The following is a 21,631-nucleotide window of genomic DNA, read 5'->3' on the forward strand; positions in this document are numbered from 1 at the left end:
CATCTGTTTATTTTCTGAAAACACAGGAGTCTTTTGCTGCTTAATCAGATGCTTGGACTTAAGGAATCAAAGTAAAACACACAAATCCTTCTGCCGAAAATCTTGTCGGCTAGAAAACCGACGCGAGCCCTCCCAAAGATTCCCAAATGACGTTCCCATCTGCTCCCAATCCTCTAAATGGGGGTGGCCTTATCACGATTTCACACTAAAGCCTTTTATGAGCACATAATGCAAACTTCATAAAGATCGTTCCAACATAGATGATCTCTTATGTACTGTATAGAGAAAAATTATATTTGTTACATTTTAGCCAACCCCCACTTACACCCCCCCCCCAATACGCACTCTCACGCACACTCACGCACACTCACGCACTCTCACGCACACTCACGCACTCTCACGCACTCTCACGCACTCTCACGCACTCTCACGCACTCTCACGCACACTCGCGCACACTCACGCACGCGCGCACACGCGCGCACACTCGCACGCACTCGCACGCACTCGCGCACACTCGCACGCACTCGCACGCACTCGCACGCACTCGCACACACTCGCACACACTCGCACACACTCGCACACACTCGCACACACTCGCACACACTCGCACACACTCGCACACAATCAGCTTGCAGGTCTCCGCCGGCCTGCTCTCACAGAGTAAGGATCTGTGCTGAAATCAAAGCTGACCGAAGACTGATTGCGAGGGGGTCTCGTCGCCTTGGTACCAGGCCCAGGGAAGCGGGCTCTTGTTTAAATTGACCATATGCCACCTTTCATTACGCCGGGGACCGCAGCAGCGCTGCCGCTAGAAGCTGCTCCCGGCTTCGCCTGCTTAAAGCTACAAATGACAATAAACAGCCCGGAACATGCCGGAACATTGTTTACTGTACACTGCAAGGGTACTGGAGGAGATGGGAGGAGGGATAAATGGTTAGTGCAGAGAGAGAGAGAGAGAGAGAGAGAGAGAATGAAGGGGGAGAGAGGGTGTGGGGGAGGGACAGATGGAGGGATAGAGGAGGGAGAGATGGAGGGATAGAGAGAGGAGAGAGTAGGGCAGAGGGCAGAGGGTGTGGGGGAGGGAGAGATGGAGGGATAGAGCTGGGAGAGATGGCTGGATAGAGGAGGGAGAGATGGAGGGATAGAGAGAGGAAGAGACGGAGGGATAGAGGAGGGAGATGGCTGGATAGAGGAGGGAGAGATGGAGGCATAGAGCAGGGAGAGATGAGAGATAGTGCAGGGAGAGATGGAGGGATAGAGGGAGAGATGAGGAGTGCAGAGGCTGTGTGCCCTGCGGTTCAGTGGGCGCCCCAGGTCCACTGGAAGCCGTGTTGGGGTAGCTGGCATCGGGAGGTGGAATGTTTTCCAAGACTCATTTTCTGCTGAGACATAATTAGCCCTCAGAGACAGAACAAGGATCCATTGATGAGGTACAAGGCACTCTGTCTGAGTGGAGAGGGTGTGTGTGAGAGTGTGTGCGTGTATGAGAGAGAGTGAGTGAGTGAGTGAGTGAAATTGTATGTGTGTTTGAGAAAGTCTGAGAAAGTGTGTGTGTGTCTGTGTGTGTGTGTGTGTGTGTGTGTATGTGTGAGAGAGTGTGTGTGTGTTCGAGAGAGTGTGCCTGTGTGTGGGTGCGTATGTGCACGCGTGTGCGTGTGTGTGTGTGTGTGCATGCATATGTGAGAGTGGCACACGGTTTCATAATGGCTTATTAATGTCCACACAGCCTCAACACGCACCCTTCCACTCCCACTCCATCCATTTTCCCTCCCCTCTTTCTCTTCTTCCCTCCGTCTCTTCCTCTCTTGGCAGCTCCACTGCCCCCCTGCCACTGGGACACAGTCTGGCTGCATCAGCCTCTCGCGCTGCCTCAGAGAGCCCCAGATAAGATCAACAGGAGGGGGTTCCCACAGAGGCGAAAGTCAATTAACCAGCCCCTCTCCCCTTATTGGATTCCTGCGCCTTCGTGTTTATCGAATGAAGGGGTAACACGTTTAAAATGGCCGCAAATCTAATTTGAACAGAAATCGCTAACTCGGGTCACCGCTGTGTAAAAACGGACCACTGTTCCCCCGGCTCCCCCAGACCGGCCCGTTGAAGACGAGTCCAATTGAATTTTCGTCCTGTAGGAGGATCGTTCACATGAATGATCGGAGGTACAAATTCAATTTGTGCCCAAAATGGCAGTCACAGCTTCCATTTCCTAACAGCATCACATTCCCCATGCTTGGTGGCCAAAAATTATTAGCGAGCCCCCACTGATTAACTGTCTCCCAGAACTAAGGAGGGCCTGATTCTCGTCTGGGAACCACTCCATGGTGCCGAGGCATTTAAAACCCTTTTAACCATTTTTATAATCTAATATAATGGGTCAAATTGCTAACACGCAACGGCAATTTATTCCTGCTAGAAATGGAAGGGGAAACGTGCCGAAAAAAACATTTCATTGTATGGACACGCATGTACAGAATCTGTACAGACACAGCGCGTATTTGTACAAACACAGCAAGTATTTTGTATGGACACAGCAAGTATTCATTTGGATACAGCCTATCCAAGTACAATGCATTTCTGATTAAGTTTGGTATGATAGCAGAGAGAGAATCCAAGTTCCAAGTGTACAGAGTGGGCAGATGCTCAAGCCTTCATACACAACAGTGAACATGTTGAGCCCCTGCTAAACGTGCCTAATACCAGAATGTAAAGGGATGTTTGCTCCATGCAATGTACACACAAAACCTTCCCTTGGTAAATACACAGTCAAGGTTTCCACTGTAAAAGCACGTCCACACCAATAACTATATCTATAAAGCTAACTGGTTATTGGCTCAAACTCAAGTGGATACTATAACAATGAAGACTGTGACGATCACTTTCAGAGCAAGTATTTTCAGCTACATGAACGATAAAACATCGACAATCAAAATCCATCCGAATTTACAGGGCATCACATACAAAATGGCAGCAGACTTAACCAATTTACAGAAAGTTATCGTTCACCACATTGTCATCTCCATAGCTAAAGTAATAGTTACAGTTCTTGGTGTGGACGGGGCTTAATTCAGAAGGAAAAGTGTGAACACCGAAGAAGTGGGGACACTGAACAACACTGAACAAGGGGGGGACACTGAACAACACTGAACAAGGGGGGACACTGAACAACACTGAACAAGTGGGGACACTGAACAACACTGAACAAGTGGGGACACTGAACAACACTGATCAAGTGGGGACACTGAACAACACTGAACAAGGGGGGGGACACTGAACAACACTGAACAAGTGGGGACACTGAACAACACTGAACAAGTGGGGACACTGAACAACACTGAACAAGTGGGGACACTGAACAACACTGAACAAGTGGGGACACTGAACAACACTGAACAAGTGGGGACACTGAACAACACTGAACAAGGGGGGACACTGAACAACACTGAACAAGTGGGGACACTGAACAACACTGAACAAGGGGGGACACTGAACAACACTGAACAAGTGGGGACACTGAACAACACTGAACAAGGGGGGACACTGGAGCACGAGTAGTGGCGTGAAAGCTGCATTTCGGCAGAGCTGCGTCCTCACACCGCCACAGTGGGGGACGTTCGAAAGACGACGAAACGGAGGATATTCAGCCGTGTCGAAACGCAGAGCACAGCCTGCTTCAGCTCTCTAAAAATGGCCGCTCGGTAAACAACTGGCTTCTTGCCACCCAAACACAGAATAATCATCCGAACGAGCAGCAACATTCCTCCTATTCTATTTCTTCCCCCTGTACTGTAGATATGCTTGTTTTCTCAGTCACAATGAAATCAAACGCAAAGGCGGTTCGGGTTTCATGGCACTGTACCTCTGAAAAGTTTTGGTTTTTTTTCCCGCTTTTTTTTTCTTTAATGCGGCTTTTGGAACGAGTGATGAAGGATCAAAGGAGAGGGGTCCACCGAGGGGCGACGGGGTGGGCCGGGGGCGGGGGCGTGCGAGCACTGCGGTGGCAGACTGTGTGGTCTGAACTCCAAAACAAAAAGATCTTTGCAGCAAGCTGAGGCTCATAAACAATGCTGCCAATAACCCAGTAGGCCCATCAAAGGTGAGTCTGCTGACAGAACTAACAGGGAGAGCGCAGACAGAGATGTATGAGAAGAATTCTGACGCCATTTCATCGAGATATGAAGAGAGATACTGTCACTCAATGGGACTTCCTGGTTAAATAAAGGTTAAATAAAATCTAAATAGAACTCGGCTCCTGGTTTCGGTTGGCGTCGGTTCGCTAATGCTATGCCGTTTGGTTAGTGCAGCTGCGGTGACTTTGGAGACATTAGAAAAAATGTGAAACCTGAAGGAAACCTGGTGATGCTTTTCGTACCCTTCCTTCGATATAATATCATATCATATCATCGCGATGGACCTTCAAATCCCCCTCTCTCCCTCTCCGTTTAATTGTATTATAATCTTTATTAGTACTTTATATACCATGGGACATTGTTCATTTATTTCTTCCCCTTTTTCAAGAGTGAAACTTTTAGACTATTGCTGCCATCCTGATCAGGACTCTCTGGAAGAAGATAAACTACATCTCAATGAGACCTTACTGGCCAAAACAAAAAAAAATAAAAAAAATAATACAAATAAAACAATGTTAAGGGAAAATGTATGATTTACTGAATCCTGCTGCTCTCAGACTCAGACCGGGTGAAACAAAATGGCGGCACACGTGGCACGGAGGGTTCAGAAACCGTATTAATGAGAGTGGAGCCTGAGGAAACCCCACTGTGCGTCTGGCTCCTCCCAGCAGCCAGGCCCCTCAGGATGGATGACCGCGGCTGACAGCGGGCACTCTCCACACCAGGCCCCGCTAGACGCCCCAGAAGACGCGGGACGGCGGTAATCGGGCGGACAGCTGCCCCTGCCGGCATGGCCCATGCGGACGGCAAATGAGTAAGAGAACCAGCGGCCAATACCCTTCAAGCAAGTGACGCATCACAATTTGGAGATGATTCTAGAACAGGACAGGGACTGTCAAATCACAGTCCACGAGGACTACGAACTGCTGGTTTCCCAACCTCCTTTTACCTGGGAGCATTAATTGTTCAGCTAATAACCAGGGAGAAAAAGAAAACCAGGTCCAGATTCGAGGAGGGCTGTTGTGGAAGAGAGCAGCACGAGGCGGCCCACAGGAGCCTCCCAGGCTGACGCAGGAGTGGGGTAGGCCTCGGCGGGGAGATCGATCTCTGAACGCGTCTCAGCGGCGCGGGATTAGCCTCGCCGGCGGGAGCCGCTCAGGAATGCAACGTGAGGAGCGTCTGTTCGGGCGGCAGAGCGGCTGTGAAGCTGTGAGGAACATCAGCGGGCACGCCATGCGTGTGTCTGTGTGTGTGTGAGGGAGGGGGGTGTGTGTGTGTGAGGGAGGGGAGGGGAGGGGGGTATGTGTGTGTGTGTGAGTGTGTGTTAGTGTGTAAGGGAGGGGGGTGTGTGTATGAGGGAGGGCTGAGTGTGTGTGTGTGTGTGTGTGTGTGTGCATAGCTGCCTCCTCTGCTTTAATCTGACAGCTGTGGCAGACAGGAGACGCGGAGCGTGCCGAGTGATCCTCGGTATGCGGGGCACGCAGGAACACACACGGAGGCGCTCCCCGCGTCAGACGCCCAGTCTGGGAGGAACCGCGTGGGCACGGGGGCTCCGCCAGCCTCCCCCCGTTCCCCCGCCAAAACGGCCCGATTACACCAGCAAAGCTGTTTTTTTTATCCGTCGAAAAATCATCAAAGGACCACTTTCTGCGTCTTCTCTCTCTCGGAGTTCCGCAGTCTCGGGCGATTATTTTTATTTTATTATTTTTATTTGAATTCTAGCTTTTGTTACCGCGGTGACTGACAGGAGTCTGACTCGCGCGCACATCTACCTGTCAAAATGTCCCGGAAAACACTTCCAGCGCGAGCGAACGGCACAGATTCAGCTGTTCTTCCAGGCGTGTGAGTTAGAGAGCCTGCACCTGCTCCATTAGCCTGCAGCGGTGAAGCTGAAGCTGGGGGCTAAGAGAAAGCTTCAACAAAATGGCGGCTGAACGTGCACCAGGAACGACCCCAAAGGGCAAACCGTCAGGTCTCAGGTAGACGGGGCCGTCGCTAGCGGGGTCAAAGGTGGTGACGATTCTACTCTCAGGCCCCAAAGTATGGGGGGGCCCCCACATTACATTAGATATTCAGCTGACAATTTTTGTTTCATCCAAAGCGACTTACAGTTGATTAGACTAAGCAGGGGACAATCCCCCCCCCCCTCCCCCGGAGCAATTTGGGGTTAAGGGCCCTGCTCAAGCGCCAAACAGCAGCACAGACCTTATTGTGGCTACACTGGGGCTCCAACCACCAAACTTCCAGGTCCCAGTCAAGCACCTTAGTCACCAGTCTATAAGCGAACTACACCCCTGGAGGCAGAGCCTGAAGGAGCAGGGCGGGGTGGAGCGGTGGGTGAGCCGTGGCGTGTCCGTGGCACAGGGACTCCTGGGGAGCAGCCTGTGAGCACGGGCCTGGCACCGGCGCCTGTCGCTGGGCTGCTGCAGCTATAATTAAGCGGCTTCCAAGAGCTGGGTGGTAACGCACCGAAATAGCCCGGGGGCACAGCCCCAGCAACAGGCGGCATTCCTGTGTGACAGCTCAGCCCGCGCCCGACCACAGGGGGAGAGGAGAGCCACACGGGCCCTGCCACCGCGCGTACCTGCCATGCTAACCGCTAACGGCCCGTCTACTGTACCAGCCATGCTAACGGCCCGTCTACTGTACCTGCCATGCTAACCGCTAACGGCCCGTCTACTGTACCAGCCATGCTAACGGCCCGTCTACTGTACCTGCCATGCTAACCGCTAACGGCCCGTCTACTTTACCTGCCATGCTAACCGCTAACGGCCCATCTACTATACCTGCCAGTCCCCTCTAACAACCTGTCTACTGTACCAGCCCGTTCCCTCTAACAACCTGTCTACTGTACCTGCCATGCTAACCGCTAACGGTCCGTCTACTGTACCAGCCCGTCCCCTCTAACAACCTGTCTACTGTACCTGCCATGCTAACCGCTAACGGTCCGTCTACTGTACCAGCCTGTCCCCTCTAACGACCTGTCTACTGTACCTGCCAGTCTGCTAACGACCGGTCTACTGTACCTGCCAGTCTGCTAACGACCTGTCTACAGTACCTGCCAGTCCCCTCTAACGACCTGTCTACTGTACCTGCCAGTCCCCTCTAACAACTTGTCTACTATACCTGCCAGTCTGCTAACGACCTGTCTACTGTACCTGCCAGTCCCCTCTAACAACCTGTCCACTATACCTGCCAGTCTGCTAACGACCTGTCTACTGTACCTGCCAGCCTGCTAACGACCTGTCTCCTGTACCTGCCAGTCTGCTAACGACCTGTCTACTGTACCTGCCAGTTCCCTCTCACACAGTGCTAACGCTAATGGCCCGTCAACTATACCTGCTAGCACCCTCTCACACACAGCTCATTTCTCATACCTACCAGTAAAAGTGAGGGATTAAAGGCATTACCTTCTGGCATTTCTTAGCATGTCAATAAGGACATTCGTTTTTGCATGGTGGCACTTGCCAACTATTTCCCCAAAGCAGGGAAAGGCCATGAAACCTGCTCTTCCCAGAATGGGGACCAGGGCAAATCGACCGAAAGCATCAGGAGCGGGAAAAGCCACTGCAGAACGAGTTCGGCGATTAATGGTCATCTGACCCTCCACAGATTCAGGGCCAATCACGGCAGACTAACCACAGCCTCGTTTACCCCACCACCACCCGTAAGCCCCGTCAGCGGGAAAAGGGGCAAAAGCCAAAACTCACTTTGTCGTCGACTGTTCTTCATACTTGGTCTTCAGTTCGGAAAGCTCTGCCTGAGTTGCTTCAAGTGCTGAAAAACAAACAAGCCCACAAAAATGTATTTCACACAGGAGTCAACAGGATTGAGATTGAGGGGGTGAAAATGAAATATTGGGTTTTATTTTTTCGTTCTCTTGTTTTCGCCGAGACGGGCCGCCCTGTCTGGGCCCGGGTTCTGTTCCAGAGTCCCGGCCCGTTCGTGGAGGGCTGGAGGAAGGATGACTACGACACTAAGAGAATGAGAGCTGACAGGGCAGTGTCGGCCAGCGGGACAGAGAGCTGACTGGATGTGACAGTGACGTATGAGTCAGCGGCCGGCCGGGAGCGTGGAGAAACACGGGGGGAAAGTGCAGCCTGATGGGGCCTCTTTTGTTTGGCGGGGTGGTCGTGTGGTGGGAAAGGGACACACAGACGGACAGGGGTATGTGTGGGAAATGCTGGGTGGTGGGACGCCGCTAACATGGGAGGCCGTCCCAATACTCGAGAAAATGCATCCTCCTTTCCTCCGCTCATCTGGGGACGGGCGGAGAGGACCAGGGCGGATACATTCGAGCGGCATCGAGTATTGGCACGCACCCTCTGTCTGTGATGGACGTTCCCCATAGGACAGCCAGCAGTCGAGAGTTCGTCCCCTGCTGGACGGGGGGCGGTAACGCACGAGGAAGTGTGTGTAGGAGCGCCTGCGGTCGAGGGGTCGTACCTGTCTGTAAGGACTGGGCCTTGCGTTCGGCCTCCTCCAGCCTGGAGGCCATGGACTCCTGGGTCTCCTGCAGCTTTCTGGAGGGGGAGGAGAGGAGAGGAGTCAGGAACGAGAGCCACAAAGTGCTTTTCTTCCTCAGACATTCGAACCGCTGTCGCTCCATTCGCCTGGAATGTTTACGGCACGAGCACTCCACTTTAACGTCCTTTCCTCCTAAAAATGAAGGGGTTTTATTTTTAGCTAACGAAGCTGGGCCTTTTAAGGGCAGGTTTTTCGGAGACTTCCTCAATCTGGGTTATTAATAACGCCGCACGACGGGCCTTCAACCGCCAAAAGCCCAAAGCAGAGGATGGCCCGAGAGGTGGCACTACCTTCCGTTCCTAAAATAATTAACTGCATGACAGAGGCTTTATATAAAGGCAACAGGCGGGGACCCGTTCAACTTACAAGCCAACTAGGCAGGGTTCATTGAGAAAAATCTAGGATGAATTAAGTTATTTTTCCGATGTTACAGGCACTTGCGTAGATATAGCCTACCGAGGGGTCCCCTCTGGTTCTTTCAGACAGGAGTTTTATCATTAAGCCCTGGTGGCAGTCACTGACAGTACCGATAAGCTATTGATAAGTATGTCTGTTAAAGCGCAGCAGTCTGAAGTACGGCAGACTTACATTCCCAAAACAGATATTTCACATAATCTCAGACAGCGCATCACGAGAAGTTGTTTACGTCTCGCGCCGAAGCCAATATTAAAATTTCGACACGGAAACAGGGTGAAAAATAAACTTTCGACGCTCGTCTCGTTTAAGTTGATTTTACCCAGGAGAGTCTGGAGTATTCCCATCAAAGCACTCAAGTCTCTTTCTCAAAGTATTACGAGTAATTGGACGTGCAGTGGCAGCTGAACTGTTTTGAAACAATAGTGACAGGCGTATAGTCGGCTCGCTCTGCCAGGTCCTGAGTTAAGTGTTTATACGGCGGCCGGGCGGCCGGCCCAAAACAGACGGCCGCATGACTGCTCTTAACCCTTTCAGGCCCGGGTGGGCCATATGGCACTCCAGCGGAACTGCCGTGAAATGGCACTCTCGACCTTATAACTTCTCAACCAACCGAAATGACTGCTCTACTGTTGCTTTGAGCCCCTATTAAAACCCTACTAAATTCTCTCAACTTTCTCAACCAAAGCCAGAACACCTTGGGATTTGGGTGGATCCGCTTCATATTGCGCTAACGAGGGTCCTGGACTGGAGGGAGAGCGAGTGGCAGCTCCGGCCTGGGCTGGAGGGAGAGCGAGTGGCAGCTCGGGCCCAGACCGGCCACGCCGAGGCAATGGACACCAGGCTTGGCCCATCCGCCCAGAGAGAGAGAGAGAGAGAGAGAGAGAGGGCCGAGCTAAACGTGCTGCCAGGAAAGCCCAGGCTCGGCCTGCCACACGAGTGCCCACGCTCCGGCATGGCACGCACCGCATCGCTGGGTGCAGCTGCAGCTCCAGCCCAAAGCCACGGGAGGGGCGGACGTGCTCTCTATGGTCAAAACGAACGGTCGCGGGGGGGTCTCGGTGGCCTGTAGAGTGGTATACATTTGCTCACTGCGAGCCGCAATGTTGGTGGTTCCATTCTCCCTCTCTACACCAGGGATGGGCAAGGAGGGCCGTTTCTGGATTTCAGACCAACTTCTGCTCTTCACCATTTTATTAGCCCAATCATTTACACGATCTGTCATTCTTAGCCACCTTCCGTGACATAGACAGCAGCTGATAAATGTCTTGTAGAATGTTATTGTGGTCTAATTTACAAGGTCATGGTGCGTATGGCTAATCAGCTGATCGAGCCAGGGGAACTGGTGGCAGCAAAATCCTGCCTTCACTCAGGCCCTCAAGGAGTTGCCCATCCCTGCTCGACACTATACTGTCCAATACAGCTAAAGGCTCTAAAAAACAAGAAAGGAAACGGAAGGTCAGTCCTAATCCACGAAGAACAGGGGAAACTTTCCGGAACAGTAACATCTCACGGACACGGACACATCTGCTCTGGAGCGTAATGGATCAGAGATTCTGAAACCCAGCCCTGAAGGACCCACTTACAGCACGCAAGCCGGTTTTTATTCCAATCACAACTGCGCGATTCTAACGAGCTGCTAATTGTTCTTCATTTGACTAGTTTCTACCCAGGGATGATTTACCCTCTTAAGCCATATTATGTTCGAAATAACTACACGCCACGAAGAATAAATATCCCATAATCAAAACCCGAGACTTTTAAATCAGTCACAATTAATTCATTCAACTTCTCTAATATGCTACAGGGCAAATTATTCCTTTTCTAATTGATTCAATTATAGACTGACAGGTGAAACCAGCGGGGTTTAAAAACGGCAGAAAGCGTGGAGACCCGGTCACTGAACGTACGCCATTTGCGGAAAATCAAGACCTCAAACGCAAAGCGAATGTCAGCGAGTGAAGCCTGCGTCGAATTAATGACTTTAAGAATTACAAAAGAACTTAAAACACATGTTTTCAACAGCCTTATTCGATCAAGAGATTGGCTGTAAAGAAAACCAGCGTGCAGAGGGATCCCCGAGGACAAAGTCTGGGAACTGGCTTCTTATTTTCGATTTTTTTTGTTTTTGGCAGGAGGAGCTGGCTTCTGCCATCAGCCGCTCTCGCCAGTAGACCCCACAAACACTCACTGTTTCTCGGTAACCGTGTCTTACACGAGCGCTGATGTTTAGTTTTGGTCCGCTGTCTTTCAGGATTTCCGTAAAACAACCAGACAGCCTGAAACATGACTTCACAGTGCTGCCCGTGGCCTCGACTGTCATCCCGTGATTATTATGACGCGACAGTTCCGAGGCTGAGAGAGGGAACTCGTTCAGGATGCTGTAACCCAGGCAGGCTGGGTGTGTGTGTGCGTCTGTGTGTGTGTGGGGGTGTGTGTGTGTGTCTGCGTGTGCGTGAGTGTGTTGGGGGGGGGTCAAGGGTCATGCCAACAATATGGATTTAACCCTTTCAGTCCCAAGCCCAATATGAGTGGGTCCACCCAAAAAAAAGAGGTTTTGGCTTTGGCTGAGGAAATTTAGAAAGTTGAGTAGATTTTAATAGGGGCTGAAAACAACAGTATAGCAGTCATTTTGATTGGTTGAAAAGGTATAAAAGAACAATGTTCAGGTGTGCTAACAGAGGTGTTCAAGAGCACAAGGGCGGTTAAACCAGTAATGCTCCACAGTTCACAGACCGTTCCTAACCGTTCCTAATCAACACACCAAGGCCAGGGGGGTAATATAAAGGCTTGGGCACACAAGCCACATTATGACCACCTGTAAACACACATAGCGATATTAAAAGGTATTACTGTGGTGCTCAACTCTCTCAAAAATAGAAGAAGGTCACACATCCAAGACATAAAAACATATGCTCTGACGAAGGCTCGTTTGAGGAGAAACACGTTAGCGTTTTCATAAGGGCGGGCCTACAATAAATGGTGAAATAGTGATCTATCTGAATTCTCTTTATTAAGATAATTGAGCACTTTATTGACTTTTGGGATCGGCACTCCTTGTGGAATGCCACTTGCTGTAGCGCAACCTTTTCCTAATCTTCACAGCATTACCAGGCTTTAGCGTCAGCGTGTCCGGATAACATCCATTACGACTCCGTGCCCGAACCCCGTTCACGTCGTTTTAGCTAATCCCTCCTTTCCCCTCCCTCCGTCAGAGCTCGACACAAAAGCAGAGTTTCCAGCCGGCAGCTGCGGAAAGGCTCCGACAGGCCATCGCGTGCGACCCTGCCGCCGCGCTTTTGTTTCATTTAGAAAAAAAACAGAGAAGTCGGGTAGGTGTCTCAGGTTTCTGCCCCCGATAGAAAATGCGGCTTTAATTGGCGTAATAGAAAGACGCGGCGTTCCTGTGTTGACAGACGGACGGATGGCAAAGTGACATGCTTTCTGGAGGCGTAGGTGGAGTCGGGCACACAGACGCGTGTGCCGGGAGCCCTGCTGGGGACGCTGCTGCTGCTGCTCTGTACACAACACAGTGGGAGGCAGGGCCTGGTAATGCTTAATGGTTCTGTTACTGTGTTCGTGATTCAGAGGTTGCCAGAGGTGTAGGATCCAGGTTCGGAAAGCAAAAGTCCCCCCCCCCCCCCCCCCAGTATTTTGTTCTTTTGGATTTGCTAATTAGTACAATTATTCAGCCAGGAGGTAGAGCTAATTAGTGAAATCATCTGGTTGAGTTCATGGGTAGAAAAAAACGTGCTCTCTCACACACGCGCACTCGCGCACTCGCGCACTCGCACACTCGCACACTCGCACACTCGCACACTCGCACACTCGCACACTCGCACACTCGCACACTCGCACACTCACACACACTCAATGCAAGCAGCATTATAAGAATGACAATGGAGTAATAACAACTTCCTAAACGTAAAAGTGAAGTGTCCGACACGGCAGTGAGGATAAGCTGGGACAGCCCCATCCCCAGCGGTTGTCCTGCTGTGTGCCTCGTGTGGGTCAGTATAGGGTGTGAGGCACTGCCCGGCCTGGAGGGGGCGCCGTCCCTCACCTCTCCTTCTCTGCATAGTCATTGTGAAGCTGCTGCTCCTTCTCCTGGGCCAGGTCCTCCGCCTGCCTCTTCAGGGATTCCTCGTACTCCCCAATCTTCTCCTTAAGTGCTTTGATTGTGACCTCTGTCCCAGGCAGGGGAGAGACAGAGAGAGCGTGTGAGATAACTATTCTGCTTCATTTACACATTTCATTAACGCATTTCTATGTCTGCGTGTATACGCTTTGGAAATATTTACTGGTGTATCTCATAATAAAGTATTTTGAGTTTCAATTTGAGGGAGAGTGTGTGAGGGAGAGTGTGTGAGAGAGAGAGAGAGAAAGAGAGGGGGGAAATAGAGAGGGAGAGGGAGAGAGAGGAAGATGGAGAAAGTGAAGAACAGAGCGAGAGACAAAAAGAAAAACACAGAGAGACAGAAAGAGAGGCAAGCTAAATTAAGTTCTGATCAATTGTCCCTAAGCGTAGCCCTAACCAGATCTACTCATACTCCGCACACAGCCCTTCCGGTAGATTCTATTATAGAGCCGCAGCACTGCAGACCTAATTACCTTGCGCAAGGTGAACATTCCATGTTCCCTTCTGTTCCGTGGTGACGCTATACGTGCAAAACCACTTAATTTTAAACAAACAAACCGGCAGGAGCACTTATAAGCAACATAAAACAAAAAATATTATTAAAAAAGATAACATTTCTAGTATTACAGCTTGTGGAACTGCCCAAAGTACTCCCAGGGGTTTGAGTGCCCTAGTTTGGGAACCAGTGGCCTGGAGTGAATGGGTCAGGAGCACACCCTAGACACTCTGACAGCAGCACAGAGGGCAGACTGCTGAGCTATCAGGCCCAGACTGATAAAACATGCAGGCTACGCGTCACCCCAGGACATAAGAACAATGTTTACTCTCAGACTTGCTAATGCACACACTCCTAAAGAACATCGAGTGCAGAAACTTCTTCCTTGTCAAACAAGCTCAGTGTCGGTTATGAGGCAGGAGTCATTCGTCTGCGCAGCAGTGCAAACATTCCTGTGTGAATAACTGCGTGTGTACTGTGCACACTGTTCTACAAGTATTCCTCATCACGTCACCTGCGCTGATCTGAGCAGGCCGTCCAATCAGAGACAGAGGCACCAGGCAGAGGTACCTGGTGGTATCATGTAAAAAAAACAGTTTTCATGTGCTGTTCTGGCAGAGGTGCTGCACTTTAATCTGGTTTTATACTGTAGTGGCCCAGCCAGCTCCATTCTGTTCCCACTTCTGTACAGCAGCCACCACTGCTACTGCTGCCAGTGACTCACTAATCTGCTCCGAGGCACTGTGCTCGGAGAGAGAGAGGGAGAGAGAGAGAGCAAGAAGGCAGGGAGAGAGAACAGGGGGAGAGGGGCTGAAGGCAGGAGAGAAAAGAAGAGATTGATAAAAGGAGAGGGGGAGAGAGGAAGGGAAAAGAAAAAGAAAAGCAGAGGAATAAAAGGAGAGGGATGGGGAGAGAAGGGGAGAGGAAAGGGGGAGAGAGGGAGAGGGAGGGGGAGAAAAGAAGAGAAAAGGAAAGAGGGATAAAAGAAGAGGGAGAAAGAGAGGGGGAGAGAGAGGAGGAGAAAGAGAGATGTGTGTGTTTTTGACGGAGAGCTCTCAGTTCCCCCTCAGTGCGTTTCCCCTCCTCTGCTGTGATTTAAACTGCAGCATTTCAGCCCTGACACATAATCAATGGCCACGAGTCCCTTTGGAGATCTTTTACCCCTTAACTATTAAATTGAACTTTAAACATTTAGGTTGCGGGGGATCAATGGCCTCAGCTGGGGAGGAGGCGAGGGGCTTCTGGGGCGGGGCGGGGCAGCGAGTGTGTGTGTGTGTGTGTGTGTGTGTGTGTGTGTGTGTGTGTGTGCGTGCGTGAGTGTACGTGCATGCACATGTGCGTTTCTGTGTATGTATGTATGCATGCATGGGTACACGCACATGTGTGTGTGCGTGTGTGTGTGTGCGCGCATGTGTGTGTGTGTGTGTGTGTGTGTGTGGGCAGCCAGCAGTAGGGGGCATGGGAGTTGAGAGGGGGAGGGGTACAAAAGTAAAAATCAATGGCTAAATAAAATATAGCCGCTATTGAGCAGTGGCGGGGGAATTCCAAAGGCAGGCCGAGCCCCCCCCCCCACCCAACCTAACCCCCCCTCCACCCCACCTCTCCGGTTCCCACGCAGGGGGGGGGAGGGAAGAGGGGTCTGGAGGTTACACTCCACAGGTTCCAATTTAAAAACCCAACTGTAGGCCTTCAGAGAAGGCCGCCTCATCCTTTCACACAGGATCTGGGGCACGTCTTACAATAGCAATGAAACCCTACCCCGTGTCCCGGGCTGACCTCCCCGTCAAACTGACCGGCTTTTATAGCTTATTACCCGCCTTTTCCACAACCACAGCCACCGCCGTAAACGTACAGTCACTGTGAGTTTCACCCACACCGCTGATAGTCACAACCCTTCTTCCGCACGTTCTAGAGAGGTCCAGAGGTTACCTAATAGAGTATTACCTTAAAGTACTGCAGTTAATGGAGTAATAATGGAGTATGATGATCCGGTGATTGATTGAGTATTACCTTTAAGCACTGTATACGTGTAGTGAACCCCACGAGAGAAGGTGGAATCTCAGCACTGTATGTGGCCAAGGCTAGCGTTGAGATCATAGCCACAAACCACTCACAGGGTGTACGGTGGATTTGTGAAGATTATGACATAACCGAAACCCTGTCCTTTTCTCAAACTCTGCAGAAAAACAAACGTTTTCATGACGCCCGACCGCTTTGCGGTTCTGGGAAACTTGTGTAGTGACTTCACCGTCTTCTGACAGACACGTGGCTGTAGTCGTATGCTGTGGGAGAAAGCAGTACTGTGTGGGGCGGGGCAGGGCGGTGTGGGGCAGGTATCTCACCGTGGTTCTTGACCTCTGCGAACTCCTTGTTGTACTCCTCCAGCGTCTCGCGGAGCTTCTGGTTCTCCGTCTCGATGTCGTGCATCCTCTGCACCTTCACCTGCAGCTGCTGACCCACCTCCAGGGCTGGGACCGGGTCTGCAGGGCAACGGGGCGCAGGTTAGAGACAGGCTCAACATGGTGCAGGTTAGAGACAGGCTCAACATGGCACAGGTCAGACACAGGCTCAACATGGCACAGGTCAGACACAGGCTCAACATGGCACAGGTCAGACACAGGCTCAACATGGCACAGGTCAGACACAGGCTCAACATGGCACAGGTCAGACACAGGCTCAACATGGCACAGGTCAGACACAGGCTCAACATGGCACAGGTCAGACACAGGCTCAACGGGGCACAGGTCAGACACAGGCTCAACATGGCACAGGTCAGACACAGGCTCAACATGGCACAGGTCAGACACAGGCTCAACATGGCACAGGTTAGACACAGGCTCAACATGGCACAGGTTAGACACAGGCTCAACATGGCACAGGTTAGAGACAGGCTCAACATGGTGCAGGTTAGAGACAGGCTCAACATGGCACAGGTTAAACACAGGCTAAACATGGCACAGGTTAGACACAGGCTAAACATGGCACAGTTCACACACAGGCTCAACATGGCACAGTTTACACACAGGCTCAACAGCTGCCCAACAGAATCTCACACAGGCTCAGACACAGGTTAAAACACAGGCTCAGACACGCAAAATACACAGGCTCAACAGAGGCTCAGACAGTCTCAGAAATGCTCACCAGACCTGGGTAACAGAATAAGAAACGCTTTAACACTCTTAACTCTTTGCGGATTACTGTCAATTTTCAAAATAAAAAACGATCTGCCCTGACAAAAAAAATCTGTCTTTCTAAAGATATCTTTGGAAAATTCTCATGGATCTGGAGGAGTGTTTTCAAATTCTAGGACCATCTAAAAAATTACAGCGTTTCAACTATGTACTTGACCCATGTCTGATTCCCACACACCCAGCAAAATACAGGTTATGAGGCCTTAAGTTATATGGCTCAATAAACCTTCCATAAAGCCACAATGAAACCATGATTACACTCGAGGCTCCTCACTCCTCGCGCGCACACACAGTTGGGTGGCTGTGTGCACCTCGTAGTGTGAGCAGAGCTCGGACACTTTGCGAGCACTACAAAAGGCCATGGGTGAGGTCATTCCAGGTTAAAGCAGCGGTAGTTTCCGGAAAGGTCCGGGTTAAAGTTTGGCCTCGCGCTGAATGGGCCGAAGTCAACGGAGCGACTACATTCATTAGTCTGTTACCACCTCCCCCGGACAGGGTCACCCAACAGCACCTCCACGCCATTTTGAGGCCTTATTTCGGGGGGCGGGGACTGGACGGTCTGGGGGGAAGACCTCCCTGGTCTTTCTGTTCCATTAGCGCTCTTTAGAGGTCTGACTAATTGCCCGATGAGAGTGATAATACTAGGGGCATGTTGAGGCTGCCTGTGGGCGCTTAGACAAAGCCGTCTCCCACTGCCAAACCCGAAAACCTCTCCTGGCGGGCTGTGCGGGAGGTTTTCTCCGTAGTCAAGGAAACGGGTGGTCCTGGGTGAAATCGTTCAACGTGGGCCGGCAGAGAACGTCCCAGCATGACGCACGTGTAAACCCGGGCGGCTAAATCCTTTACGCCTTTACACTACACACAAAAAACTGAGCGAAACTGAGATGAGACCTGACTGAACGCCGATATAACAACGAAAGAGAAGCCAGGAGTTGTACCGCTCACCCTAGCAGGGCTAAAACATTTCAACAGAGCATATTTTAACTGAAGCAAAATTAGATTTTGAATCGCTAGTTAGCAGAAGCTAGCTCATTGCTTTACCTCTGTTGATGCTGCAACACAGCATGTGCTGCGCTGCTGAGCCATTTATTCCTCTCAATATCATTTAATAAGGTTATGCAGGTGAATTCTTTAAAAATGAGACAAAAAACTCTTGGTGGAAGATTAAAATAAAACAGGCAGTGAGTTCAAAACCTAGACACGCTGAGAAAGAAACAAGTTGGCAGAGATACAGAGAGTCGCCTGGAAATCTTAAGTCTTCAGTGTCTTCAACACCTTGTAACATGGTGAAAAAAAACATGTTTATCAGCCCACGTCTAACTGTGCTATAGGCTTATTAAAACACTTATTTGATCTGTCTATACATCTAAATGGAACAGTGCCTCCAAAACATAACTTCTGAATCAACAGCTTGCATACCAGCGCCTTACATTACATGTTATTTGGCTGACGCCTTTATCCAAAGCAACTTACAGTTGATTAGACTAAGCAGGAGACAATCCCCCCTGGAGCAATGTGGGGTTAAGGGCCCTGCTCAAGGGCCCAACAGATGTGCGGATCTTATGGTGGCTACACCGGGGCTTGAACCAACAACCTTCCCGGTCCAGGATGGTCCTAGGGCCCGGTTCAAAGCCCAGCCAGGGCACCAATTCGTCAACATTCGTCCACAATCGGAAACGCACACTCCTGTCTTCACACAGTGGACCGCCAGCTGCTCACTGTGCACAGCTGATACAGGCTCCAACAGACTTTGAGGACAGGAAGGCATGTCCTTTATAATGCGATGACATGAGGGAGTAGACCGTAGATGTACAGTTGGCGGAGGTGGCAGAAGTGCACGCTTCCCTACAGAGCGCCCCTGAAACCACTGCTGTGATGGCGGGATCGCACTGTATCCCTGTAGCCGGGGAACAGCCAAGGTTGGCAGGACCGTGCTGCTGAACCGGCCGCGGGGGGAGAGCGTCGCTGTGAGGCAGTGCGGCGGAGGTCTGGCGCCCCGGGGGCAGAGGAAACGGCTCTCCGGTGAGACAAACGGAAGACTGGTCCTCCCCGGGTTGAGATATTACCGGCCGCCATGGCTGACTAATTGCCGCTGTGCCCCCGCGCGGCGGTAGCGCTATGTATAGCGGCTCCCATTTGCATCCCGCCGTTTCTGCTGAGGCTGCAGGACGACAGACGCGCTGCGGGTCACGTGACCGCGGCGAGCGGACCGAGGAGGCCCTGGGAGGGCGGGGCGCGGGCGAGGAGCCGGAACGCCGGGAACGCTGAACGCTTTTCCCCGGGATTCTGGCCTCTATGCTCAAAGGGATCCCAGTGAGAAAGACCTGAAATCCAGATATCTAGAGGAGTGGAAATCTAGGTTGAGATGTATTGACATAAATGGACTAGGTTAACCCAAATACGGCCGGTTTTACCCGGATATAGCCTATATGGGCCAGCCTTTTGCCTTGTGGCCAAGGTGCCTGAATGGCACCTGGGAAGGTCGGTGGTTCAAGACCGAGATCTGTGCAGCTGTTGGGCCCTTGTGCGAGGCCCTTAACCTCACATTGCTCTAGGGGGCACTGTCCCCTGCTTAGTCTAATCAACTGTAAGTCACTTCGGATGAAAAGCATAATGTATAATATAAATAATGTAAGCCTGGTACATCCTTGTCCTAGTCACCTACAAAACCTTTTCAACGAAACATAGCCGGGCACAAAAACGTTCACTGGCAGCATGTAAAACAAAAGTAAAAGTGAATTTAAGCTGAAACGAGAGAACGGTCCAAACGCAGCCAACCCCACGAGCGCGGGTAGGGGTGCGGGTAGGGGCGCGGGTGCGCCCGCAGACGGTGGGAACACGCTGGCTGGCTCGGTTCCCTCACTACCTGCGGGTGAGATTCCAGGGCGCCCTGCTCCAGTTGGCCGGGGCGAGGATCACTAAAAGGAGCCGGGGCTCTGGAGGAGATGTGCCAGAGGGACAATGGGCGTATTTTACGGCGGGAATTCCCCAGAATGGCCTGGCGAATCCAGAGCAACGAGCGGCGGTTTGGGCTGGGCCTCACAATGCGCCGCATCAGCCCGCCGCACAAAGACTGAAATGTGCAATAAATCCTGTATTAGTCATAGTTCTGAGGCTGGATTTTGGGAAGGGGAGTAGGGGTAGGCGGGGGGTGGGGGGGGGGGGTAAATGGAAGGGTTCTGCCCAAACCCCACTGGGTTATATACCCTACTGGGACGGTAATCCCCGTTAAAGCCGAAAGCCCCCCCCCCTCCGATCCTCTGAGAATGGGGGGAGAAATGTTCTTTTCCCATTCCCCCCTGCGCGGGATCTCTTGGGTGGGGGGGGAGAGTCTGCCCGTCTTTCCCGTTGGGGAGCCGCAGCGCGGTGGGGGAGAGGGGCCCCTGCGGCCCCCCAGGGGCCCCTGCGGCGGTCCCCTCTCATCCCCGGGCCGACAGCAGGCCCTCTCTCATCCTCTCCCGTCATCAGCATACTAATTGGCGTATGACTAATTATGCCCCAATTCCAGTTGATTTTCTTTAATGAGACAGCTGGGTTAATTATGTAATCATATGATTACATTAGCCCCCAGAGCCCCGCCGGGACATGCAGGAGCAAGGGGGGGAGCGGAGTGACAGCAGGAGAGAGAGAGAGAGAGAGAGAGAGAGGGGGGGGAGAGAGAGAGAGGGAGAGGGAGAGAGAGGGGGAGAGAGAGAGGGGGAGAGGGGGAGAGAGAGAGAGAGAGAGAGAGAGAGGGAGAGAAAGAGAAAGGGAGAGAGGCAAAGAGAGAGGGGCAGAGAGAGGCAGAGAGAGAGGGAGAGAAAGAGAGAGAGAACATGAGAGAAAGAGGGAGAGAGAGGGTAAGAGTGAGGGAGAGCATGAGAGAGTGAGGGTGAGAGATGGAGTGAGAGTGAGAGGGAGTGACTGAGGGAACTAAGCGAGAGAAGAGTGTCTGACAGAAGGAATGGTAGAGTGAGAGTGTGAGAGACCGTGTGAGTGACAGCAGGTGACTGAAAAAGACTGAGTGAGCGAACATGTGTGTGCATATGTCTGTGTGAGAGAGAGACTGAACGGGTGTGTGAGTGAGTGTGAAAGAATGAGAGAGACTGAGTGTGTGTGTGTGTGTGTGTGTGTGTGTGTGTGTGTGTGTGTGTGTGAGAGAGAGAATGTCCTGAGTGACGCGGGGTGGGGAACGCGTCACGGCTCGGTACAGAAACAGGTTCTGGAGCGTGGAGCCACCCGGGTCGGCGCCAGACGGGGACGTGTGACAGAGCTACGCCCGGCTGACTGAGCGCTCGCTCCCGCTGAGGTACCTGAGTGAGAGTGTGAGTGTGTGAGTGTGTGAGTGTGTGAGTGTGTGAGAGTGTGAGAGTGTGAGTGTGTGTGAGTAAGAGAATGAGACTGAGTGAGTGTGTGTGAGAGTGTGAGTGTGTGAGTGTAAGAGAATGAGAGACTGAGTGAGTGTGTGAGTGTAAGAGAATGAGAGACTGAGTGAGTGAGTGAGTGAGTGAGTGAGTGAGTGAGTGAGTGAGTGAGTGTGTGAGAATGAGAGACTGAGTGAGTGTGTGAGTGTGTGAGAATGAGAGACTGAGTGAGAGTGTGTGTGAGTGTGAGTGTGCGAGTGTAAGAGAATGAGAGACTGAGTGAGTGTGTGTGTGAGTGTAAGAGAATGAGAGACTGAGTGAGAGTGTGTGTGAGTGTGAGTGTGTGAGTGTAAGAGAATGAGAGACTGAGTGAGAGTGTGTGTGAGTGTGAGTGTGT

General features: G+C 51.6%; 1 protein-coding gene across 1 annotated transcript in view; it reads right to left on the bottom strand.

Annotated features, from left to right (window-relative positions):
* cux1a (cut-like homeobox 1a) overlaps positions 1 to 21,631 on the bottom strand; it is a 176,941-nt gene that overhangs the window by 60,723 nt on the left and 94,587 nt on the right. Inside the window, exons 6-9 of the mRNA XM_061247663.1 lie at positions 16,043 to 16,180; positions 13,130 to 13,253; positions 8,572 to 8,648; positions 7,836 to 7,902 (exon numbers count right to left, since the gene is read on the bottom strand). Coding sequence (XP_061103647.1) covers positions 7,836 to 7,902; positions 8,572 to 8,648; positions 13,130 to 13,253; positions 16,043 to 16,180 — 406 coding nt within the window. The remainder of the gene's footprint in view (positions 1 to 7,835; positions 7,903 to 8,571; positions 8,649 to 13,129; positions 13,254 to 16,042; positions 16,181 to 21,631) is intronic.

This window comes from Conger conger, chromosome 7 (assembly GCF_963514075.1).
Source record: "Conger conger chromosome 7, fConCon1.1, whole genome shotgun sequence".
In the NCBI taxonomy this organism is placed as follows: Eukaryota; Metazoa; Chordata; class Actinopteri; order Anguilliformes; family Congridae; genus Conger; species Conger conger.